Below are 9,911 nucleotides of genomic sequence, written 5' to 3' on the forward strand. Positions count from 1 at the left end.
GCTTGTAAGCATTTCACTGTAAGGTCTACACCTGTTGTATTCGGCGCATGTGACAAATACAATTTGATTTGATTTGAATAATGCTTACTTTTTCATGTAGGCTATAATAATAGTCATGAAAATGTGGTTAAAAGTCATGGAGAAGTCATGGAAAATGTATATAAACCGTTAACATTGAATAATCAGAAGTCTCTATAGCATAGTGTAATTTGTGAATATCGGTGAACATAGTCTAATTGACCGACATGGAAAAAATGCAGCTCCTGCACTTCTTCCATCCCAAGTCAACAACTGGGGATATGACGTCTACCACTGTTTTAGTAAGTGAGTAAGAGTAATGCTGTGTTCATGTACTACTCGGAAATGTCAGACTTGCTAACTGGTGCCGCGTTCATCCTGTTAGCAAGTCGGACATTTTCGAGTTTCCTAGTTCCGACTAGAACATGAACGCGGCAGTAGACTTGCAGGCTACGTAACTGAAAAACAGCCATTGTAACAGTTGTTGTTGTTATAGAGCAATATAGGATAACCCATTCATCACTTCACTTTCACGGACAGGTTTGTTCAGTGGTGAGATACTCGTTCTAATAATAATTAATGTTCAGCAACACTGACAAAACATGTAGGCTATTATCAATGTATCCAGCGTTCAGTGTGAACGTGCAGCTGTTACTTTATTACACTTTAGAATTGCAAGCTCGAGGCACACCACTTAAACGTTTACCAAATGTTACATTGTTGTTAGTTACATTGTTGTTACATTGTAGATACATTGAAATCGCCAACGCTTCAAACCATCGCGAAGCCCTTTAAACTGAACAACGTAATAGGCGACCGGCTGAAGCAGTCAATATGTCATGTTTATAAAAAAAAAGTCTGTATTCGTTTAAATATGTTGATCATAACCGTAAACTAACATAAACACTATTAGGCATCAACCGTATTCACAACAAGTCAACAACATAATCCGTGAAGCACAAAGCGGTTTGTTGACACCGACAGCTGGTGGTGGTGCTACGCTCTTTGTCCACGTCCACCACCCTGGTGCACTAGGCTAGCCTACTGACAGATAATGCCTGCAATTGCGCTCAAAACTATATTAAATAAATAAATTTTGCATTTATGTATCAAATTCAGATCTAAATGCAGCCTGTCAGTATGACATCCTGAAGACCCTCTCCTCTAAATATACATATTAAATAATATTCATAGGGAATATGGGAAATATCACTTATGGGAAATAGACCTCTTAAGCTATTGGTTGAACTGGACACTTCTTGTTTGTTTCAAGAGAAACTAAATGTTATGAGGAAGCAAGAATAAAAAAGAAAAAATGAGGAAGTGGAAAGATAATTGTTTTCTATTCAATGTTCTGTAAACAGGTGCGGTAGGCTTACACTAAACACCAAGCTCTGTTGAACCTATTTTCCCACTAGATGAGTTTGTCTTATCACATTTTTCTTTCTCCTTCAAGCCTATCTATTCAGTGTTGACCAACATTGATTAGCCACACCTTGACCATGTTGCTCTGGCCAGAGAGCCACCAGGTGGCTGTGGTGTCAGTCCTGCTGTGCTGGTTGACCCTGTGCTGGTGCAGCCCTGACCCCAGGCTCAGAGAGTCTCTGATGCAGCAGGAGGCCTCCCGGCAGACAGGGGGCAGACTGCTGCTGACAGAGGCAGAGCTGCGGCTAAGTGCACAGCTGCACAAACTGAAGGAGCAGGAGATGAAGAGCTCGGACTTCCCTCCTGCCTTGCACTTCTTCAAGGCGAAGCCACTCATCCAGCGCAGCCTCATCTATAGCCTACTGCAGAGGATGCCCAAAGGTACACCAGATCCCAAATGGACCCTACCCCCGTTCCCTTTGCATTTGTGATAAACTGAGAGGATACATGTAAGCAAATATGGCACAGATATAATGTACTTCATTGTAAGCCACACAGCAGTGGAACGGCTCATAATAATGGCCAGAACGGCGCAAATGTCATGGCATCAAACACCTGGAAACCATGTGTTTGACGTATTTGATACCATTCCACTGATTCCGCACCAATCATTACCACGAGCCCATTCTCCCCAATTAGGGTGCCACCAACCTCTTGTGCCACACAGGTTACGATGATCTCCTCCTCTGATCTGTTTTAGGGGCAGCACTTCATGTCCATGACTTCTCCATGGTGGGAGTGGAGTGGCTGGTGAGGAATGTGACATACCGGCCACATTGCTACATGTGCATTACAGAGGACCAGTCAGTTCGGTTACTCTTTTCCTTTAGTCAGCCCAAACCAAAACCTCAGTGCTCCTCTTGGATGCTGCTGGAGACCCTGAGGGCCAAAATGGGCAATACCACTGACCTTGACAACAGGTAGGAAGTAGGAACATATGTCATTATATACAGTGCATTCGGAAAGTATTCAGACCCCTTGACTTTTTCCACATTTTGTTAGGTTACAGCCTTATTCTAAAATGAATTAAGGAAAGGATCTCTCTGTACTTTGCTCGGTTCATCTTTCCCTTGATCCTGACTAGTCTCCCAGTCCCTGCCGCTGAAAAACATCTCCACAGCATGATGCTGCCACCACCAAGCTTCACCGTAGGGATGGTGCCAGGTTTCCTCCAGACGTGACGCTTTGCATTCAGGCCAAAGAGTTCAGTCTTGGTTTCATCAGATCAGAGAATCTTGTTTCTCATGGTCTGAGAGTCTTTAGGTGCCTATTGGAAAACTCCAAGCGGGCTGTCATGTGTCTTTTACTGAGGAGTGATTTCCGTCGGGTCACTCTACCATAAAGGCCTGATTGGTGGAGTGCTGCAGAGATGGTTGTCCTTCTGGAAGGTTCTCCAATCTCCACAGATGAACTAGAGCTCTGTCAGAGTGACCATCGGGTTCTTGGTCACCTCCCCTGACCAAGGCCCTTCTCCCCCGACCAAGGCCCTTCTCCACCGATTGCTCAGTTTGGCCAGGCGGCCAGCTCTAGGAAGAGTCTTGGTGGTTCCAAACTTCTTCAGTTTAAGAATGATGGAGGCCTCTGTGTTCTTGGGGACCTTCATTGCTGCAGAAATGTTTTGGTACCGTTCCCCAGATCTGTGCCTCAACACAATCCTGTCTTGGAGCACTACGGACAATTCCTTTGACCTCATGGCTTGGTTTTTGCTCTGACATGCACTGTCAACTGTGGGACCTTATATAGACAGGTGTGTGCCTTTCCAAATCATGTCCAATCAATTGAATTTACCACAGGTGGACTCCAATCAAGTTGTAGAGACATCTCAAGGATGATCAATGGAAACAGGATGCACCAGAGCTCAATTTCGAGTCTCATAGCAAAGGGTCTGAATACTTATGTAAATAAGGTATTTCTGTTTTTTATTTTTAATAATTTGTTCGAAAATGTCTAAAAATCCGCTTTCGCTTTGCCATTACTGGGTATTGTGTGTAGATTGCTGAGGATTTTTTTGTTATTTAATCCATTTTAGAATAAGGCTGTAACGTAACAAAATGTGGAAAAAGTGAAGGGGTCTGAATACTTTCCAAAGGCACTATATGTCATTCAATATGTCAAATGACATAAATATGTATATGTCATTAAATGTAATTATATATGTTATGTCATTTATATGTCATGGTCATACCATGTCTAATCACACAAGTATCTCCCTGGGGGAATACAGACAAAATTAGATTTTCTATTTGACTCATATCTTTCAAATTGTATGCACTCTCCAACAACCTGGTCGTTTAATCTGTGCAGCCTCATCCGCAACCTTACACTCTTCACTGAGGACCCAGAGGCTGCCTATCCCAGCCAAGACGTTGTTTGGAAGAGGTTTGAGCAGGCGTTCATTTCGGCTTGGGGACTAGTCACCTACGCTCCTGTGTTCAAGGACTATTACTATGAGGGCCTGAGGCAGTTCTACATGGATAGTATCATGTATCTGGAGCTGAGGGCTTTGCTTCCACAGGTAAACAACACATACAGATACATGTTTATTGTTCCATGTGATATGAGTTCAGTTGTGTGATTGATAAAGTTGTTAAGATCATTCCACACACAATACATTGAGTTGACCTGTCATTTTCAAGGTGTAACCAAGATGTGTTGTCTATACATAAGAGGCTGTGTAATTCTTACATGTTTGTTACTGATGCACAGACATACGAGCTGGATGGGAGCACACATGACAGTGCCTGGGGCCTCAAGACCTATCAGGACGTGACCAGGCAGTTTGTGTCAGAACACCCAGACTTCCTGGGAGCTCGGGTCATCTTCACTGTGCACAGGTGACTATGCAGGAGATGCACATGATCCGTGTAAAGATGGAATTAGAATCATGGGCCCTCTAAAAGTTGTACAAGGATTTGTTTATTTAAAAAAGATACAGAATTAAAGGAAGAATGGGCAGAACAAAACATCTCATATTAATGTTGAGATTGAATGTACTTTGTGAATCTGTGTTTGTCTCAGGGGTCTGAATGCGTCCATGGCATGGAAGGCAGTGGAGGAGGCTATGAACCTACAGAAAGCCTTTCCAGAGATCATGGCTGGATTTGACCTGGTAGGTAGATCCTTAGTCACAAGACTCCTCAAAACTGTCTAATTTCTCTTAGGAAATTACCTAAAATGTATTTATTACTTTTATTACTAGATAGGTTTATTAATAAATAGGTATAGGCTGTGCCGGGTGATGTTGACATGTCTGATGTTCTCTTCTGGTACTAGGTGGGTCGGGAAGATAGTGGAAGACCCCTCTGGTACTTCAAGGAGGCCTTGTCTCTGCCAGGCGAGAGAGGAGTCAACCTTCCCTTCTTCTTCCACGCAGGAGAGACTGGTGAGCACATGAACCCTTCCACCTCATCTGAAGTGTTCATATTTAGTCTATACTCATGGAATGGGCCTATTAAAAAATGAAGCCCCGGGGCCTATGATTTCTTAATCTGGCCCTGGTTAGGGTAGGGACGTCCCAGGGATCCCAGATAGCACTAACCCTGATGCAATAAGACTGTTACAGTATAAGCCAATACTCCCTATTTTGTGTTGTTGAGAATGAAGTTTGTACAGTACAGATAAGTGATTACTACAATCTACATTGATGGCATCATTAATTGACCTCACTGTCATTTGCAGATGAAGAGGGCACTGATGTGGATGGGAACCTGCTGGATGCTCTATTGTTCAACACGTCTCGCATCGGCCACGGCTTTGCCCTGCTGCGCCACCCGGTGGCCAAGGCACTCTCTAAGAAGAAAGGGGTGGCTGTGGAGGTGTGCCCCATCTCCAACCAGGTAGGGCATTATCACTGTCACCACACTCACATGTTGATGAACGATTAAGACTGCTGCCCAACCACAGATAGAGGTAAGGGGGTCGATTTGGGGTTGGTCGTATCTGCATCTTCATTGAAACTCTTCATTTTAACATCCTTCTCCAGGTACTGAAACTGGTCTCAGACCTGCGGAATCACCCAGCTGCTGTTCTGATGTCAGAGGGCCATCCCCTGGTGATCAGTTCAGATGACCCTGCCATGTTTGGATCTTCTGGCCTCTCCCATGATTTTTACGAGGCGTTTGTGGGTTTAGGTGGAATGAACTCTCACATAGGTACTCTCAAGGAACTGGCCATGAACTCCATCAGGTGAGGTCAAGCTAGCAGGTCCAGGCACCGTACAATAACCTGGACTAGGTTAGCTACTTGCAACCGTTTATGCCATGGCATGATAGGGTAAGGATTCTGACTTCCTATTTTTTAATGTTCCAGGTACAGCTCTCTGTCGCCACAGCTGAAGGAGAAAGCCTTGGATTTGTGGCAGAGAAAATGGGACAAGTTTGTCTCAGAGAACTCACAATAGAGACCTGCTGGAGCAGAGTCTGGGGCAGAGGAGTGGTCATTCGGACGCTGACTGGGACAGTGGGATCACCCCAGTCTGTGAGACTGTTGCTTGTAGCCATAGGAAGGGAAGGATATTTGGAATGCTGGTCCCAAATGGACACACAAGTAGAAATGTTGTTCAAAATTCGGACAAGGGAAAAGATGTAGTAGTTATTGAAACATTATTTGTTGTAGACGGAGCTGTAGACTGTTTGGCAAATTAGGTTTGAGAAGGAAAAAGAGAACAAGCTCATATCGCCCTCAAGTGGATAGGGTGTGTATAACACTCCTGTAAGAAATCAATTAGCAGACTACACCGCTGTCAGCTCCCACAAAATGGAGGCCCCTGACAGGAGTTGAGTTCACTAGTCAAGGAGTCATAAAGGAAGCTGTTTTTTCACACAAAGGCATTTTATCATTATTTTATGTATTTGCACATTAATCGTGAATTCAGTGAGGCTCTACATGGCAATAGAGCACTGTGTGAAAATGCTTACACTGAATGAACTGACCCGCTAGTCTTCGATTTCTTTAATCGCATTTTAAGCTAATAATGTTGTTTTGTACAGATTTAATGAATTCATTATACAGATACTCTTATTTTAACAAGGGACATGGTATGACAAATACATGCAGAACAGTAGGCAATGCCTTATTCATGGCCACACTTTTCTATGAAGATCAGATTCATTAGTTTTTCCCTTTATTACAAATAATGTATTATCTACATTTTCACACAAGAAACGTATTTCTCCATAATAGTCTAATAATGCACGGCATAGTAAGGCCTTGTCATCCTTTATCGACTGCTGGTGTTGAACTGGGAGAAGTAACTGTCATCTGGGATGTTAGTGTACACCTTCTCCAGATACTTTTTCCTGAAAAGAGAGGAATGCATTTGTCTATAACTGATATCAAGAACAAAACTGTAGGCATTTGATATGTCGTCTATGCAGTGCTATGGGCAGGTCAACAAGCTCTAGGGCTGGAGTCAATCCGTATTGCAGAAGATCAGCGTTAAAATGTAAAGGTAATTTGCGATTGAGCCGACATATGCAGTGTTTACTGTGAATGCAGTCTCTGTGAACATTGCCTTTAAATTTCAATCGAGCGATAACGCGGGATACGGATTGAATTGAGCTCCTAGTTGATCATGTGTCCATTAACTGTTCGAATCCTGTTGATCAGTTTCTTCTGCACAATTTAATTATTTCTGAGCACATAAGTGTTACAAAAGAAAATGTGACAAACAATCATACTGTACAGTAATGAAGCCTGACAGTGCAACATCAAACAAAGCAAAAGGTATACAGGTGCATCCATGTGTCTAAACCTTAACATATGGAAAGCGTCTTACTGTTCCTGGTGGGCCTCAGCCAGCTGTGCGTTGGTGTTATCCAGGGTGCGACGGAGCTGCTTGTTGATGCGGGCCTGCTGTCTCTCCAGTAGTAGGGCGGTGCGAGCCGAGGCCACACGGAACAGGTCCTGCTGGAGCTCCTGCTGCTGCTGCTCAGCCTGAATTCTCTGCACCAAACATGAAGAGAAGGTTAACACCATTTATGGGTGTTGCGATCTACGCCTTTTGTCCTCTTTTAGAAGAGAGAGCACAATGTACTGCAATGAATACATCTCTGCTCAAGGTAAACAAGGTAGATGTACCCTATTCTCCTCTATCTGTTGCTGCTGGCAGTCAATGATGTGCTGCAGCTGCTCGTCCGTGAGGCCCTTGTAGCTGTCGGGCCTGAGGCGGGACAGACCCAGCACACTGATGCCCTGCTCCTGGCTCTCACTCAGCAGGTCCCCCTGCAGCTGGTTCAGGATGTCTGTCCTGTTGTCCTCCTCCTGCTGCTGCCACTCCTTCCACCGCTTCTCTGCATTCTCTGCTGCCTGGGAACAGACAGAGAAAATATCACACAGTTGACAGAATGACCTTCTGTTCCCCCACATACAAATCACACCTGGTTAGATTCAGTGCCATCAATCCTAATGACTCACCTTTGCCAGTTTGACAACCACACCTGGTTAAGCATCAGGTAAAGTATAATGACTCACCTTTGTCAGATTGAAATTCTTTGTAGCCAGGGCTACGGCTCTACTCCTCTCCTCCTCGATTTTTTGGAGCTGGAGAGCTTTGTTGTCCAGGTCCACTCTGTCCTGGTCATACTGCTGCTCTGCAGGTACAGAGTGTGTTTTGAGAGGAGGCAGTGAGTGTATCAGAGTCTAGCAACAGGACAGGTTGTGTTGGGTTGTAGCCTACCTTCCTGTCTCTGCTGGTGTCGTGCTGTGGCCAGCTCATGCTGCTGCTGGACGGACCACTCTCTGAGCTGCTCCTGCTGATTCTTCAGCCTCCCCTGGCTGTCTGGGTCCTCACCCACCAGCCCCGGCAGCATCTGGATCCCCTCCTGATCCCTAATTTTGTCCGGGTTGCTCAAGTCATACTCTCGCCGACTCCACCGCGGCTGGAAGTTCAGTCTGAAGTCCTCTATGGCTCCCTGCAGCAGACGCTCATCCTTCAGTTGGCGTTGATCAAGTAGACAAGCAGCCTTGTCGTTGCGCAATGCATCTGCAGCTAGAGCACATGCATTCCAGAGCCATATTTACATTTACGTCATTTAGCAGACACTCTTATCCAGAGCGACTTACATTTTCATACTTTTTTTCCCCTACTAGTCCCCCATGGGAATCGAACCCACAACCCTGGCGTTGCAAGCACCATGCTCTACCAACTGAGCTACACGGGACATATGACACTAACTAGCTACTAAACTTATTGGATCAATAAAACCTTAATATATCAGAGTTGCATTGAAGCTTACTGTATGCATGGAAGCTTATATAGAGCTGTCAGGACTCCCATGCTGTATTTTTTTGCACTTACCATATGCTTTAAGTGACTCTGCCTCTGCCTGTTCTTTTTTCTTTCTTTCATTCACTTGGGAATCAAGAGCCTCTTTATCTATCTGTCAGGAACAGAAAAGTGTGACATGTCTTCAAAACTGAATTAACATCACATTTTAGTCATTTAGCAGACGCTCTGATTCAGAACGACTTAGTTTTAGTGAGTGCATACCTTTTTTCATACTGGCCCCCTGTGGGAATCGAACCCACAACCCTGGCGTTGCAAGCGCCATGCTCTACCAGCTGAGCTACAGTGATGTTACAACCGGTTACACAGTTGCAACACAGATTAAGCATTATATTGACCAGACCAGATACTCAAGTGGTCGCTGTAACAATGAAAATAAGTCTTCAAAAATGGTAGGCAGTCGGGAGGATCAGGTGGGAACATTCTAGCCAATGAGAGGGCAGATACGCGTGTGAACAACAGGAACAACTCCGATATAGTTTTTTTCTCAAAGTTGCTGGGATGTCACCTGTCCTACTTACGTCAGTAAACTCGTGACAACCTACTGTAAGTATTAAAAGACGTATATTCTATCATATAAGCCTCACGTAGCAAATAAGGCATAACATTTTTTGTTGACCAAATTCGACACTCATGACCATACAAAAACTTATAGCTTGGTGAGCGAAAAAACTAAACGCCAACTGCTGGAGAAGACAGAAACTTACCCCAATCGTTCTAACTTTAGCATTGAAAATCCTATCTTGACGTTGCATCTCTCTATTACGCCTCCTTTCCAAACTAGCCGCAGCAATGCGGCCCGAAAGTAATTCAGCATTGTACATTTTCCTATCTTCCCTTACTGTCTCGCTGTGGTGAGAATCAAATGACCAAGGGCAAATGCACTCTGCAAACACATCGTTGCTAAGATACCTGACGTTCGGATACCTATGCTGCTGTTCATAACCAAGTGGGCAGGTGGTAATTACATGTTGAATGCATTCAAGTGCTTTGAACTCGTTGAGAAAAGCCGATTGACAAATGGCCAACAAGTTGTGTCTACCATGAACTAAAAGTGCAGCTATCATGCTAGTGAACAAATTGTAGTATTAAAAAAACATCGATAGCTTTCTATAAATAATGTTTTGTTGCATTTAACTGCCGAAAATTCTGCTAGAGGTAATTTCCTAAGTAGGTGAGGTCA

At 44.1% G+C, this 9,911-nt stretch overlaps 2 protein-coding genes across 2 annotated transcripts; one reads left to right on the plus strand and one right to left on the minus strand.

Annotated features, from left to right (window-relative positions):
- The first annotated feature begins 448 nt into the window (after positions 1 to 448).
- Positions 449 to 6,373, plus strand: LOC121532307 (adenosine deaminase 2-A). The gene is made up of 10 exons (XM_041838172.1): positions 449 to 570; positions 1,475 to 1,824; positions 2,144 to 2,363; positions 3,748 to 3,958; positions 4,150 to 4,277; positions 4,462 to 4,552; positions 4,717 to 4,825; positions 5,122 to 5,279; positions 5,426 to 5,628; positions 5,752 to 6,373. Exons 2-10 carry the CDS (start codon positions 1,521 to 1,523, stop codon positions 5,840 to 5,842), a joined length of 1,515 nt encoding a protein of 504 aa, XP_041694106.1. The 5' UTR covers positions 449 to 570; positions 1,475 to 1,520; the 3' UTR covers positions 5,843 to 6,373.
- Positions 6,374 to 6,543: 170 nt separating this feature from the next.
- On the minus strand, positions 6,544 to 9,880 carry LOC121532308 (RIB43A-like with coiled-coils protein 2). The gene is made up of 7 exons (XM_041838173.2): positions 9,436 to 9,880; positions 8,741 to 8,822; positions 8,120 to 8,431; positions 7,915 to 8,033; positions 7,522 to 7,749; positions 7,220 to 7,386; positions 6,544 to 6,740 (listed from the first exon to the last, which is right to left on the minus strand). The coding sequence occupies exons 1-7, from the start codon at positions 9,793 to 9,795 to the stop codon at positions 6,662 to 6,664; spliced, it is 1,347 nt and encodes a 448-aa protein (XP_041694107.1). The 5' UTR covers positions 9,796 to 9,880; the 3' UTR covers positions 6,544 to 6,661.
- Positions 9,881 to 9,911: the final 31 nt, after the last annotated feature.

This window comes from Coregonus clupeaformis, chromosome 19 (genome assembly GCF_020615455.1).
Source record: "Coregonus clupeaformis isolate EN_2021a chromosome 19, ASM2061545v1, whole genome shotgun sequence".
NCBI lineage: Eukaryota > Metazoa > Chordata > Actinopteri > Salmoniformes > Salmonidae > Coregonus > Coregonus clupeaformis.

What these genes read in the sequence shown, in the direction of transcription:
- LOC121532307 (XM_041838172.1), top strand. Translation starts at nt 1,521, where the DNA reads ATGTTGCTCTGGCCAGAGAGCCACCAGGTGGCTGTGGTGTCAGTCCTG. An exon ending in ACCACTGACCTTGACAACAG is followed by an intron (nt 2,364 to 3,747) that starts GTAGGAAGTAGG and finishes TAATCTGTGCAG; the next exon opens with CCTCATCCGCAACCTTACAC. An exon ending in TGAGGGCTTTGCTTCCACAG is followed by an intron (nt 3,959 to 4,149) that starts GTAAACAACACA and finishes ACTGATGCACAG; the next exon opens with ACATACGAGCTGGATGGGAG.
- LOC121532308 (XM_041838173.2), bottom strand. Translation starts at nt 9,795, where the DNA reads ATGATAGCTGCACTTTTAGTTCATGGTAGACACAACTTGTTGGCCATT. An exon ending in AGAGTCACTTAAAGCATATG is followed by an intron (nt 8,432 to 8,740) that starts GTAAGTGCAAAA and finishes CATGTGCTCTAG; the next exon opens with CTGCAGATGCATTGCGCAAC. An exon ending in GCTGAGGCCCACCAGGAACA is followed by an intron (nt 6,741 to 7,219) that starts GTAAGACGCTTT and finishes CTCTCTTTTCAG; the next exon opens with GAAAAAGTATCTGGAGAAGG.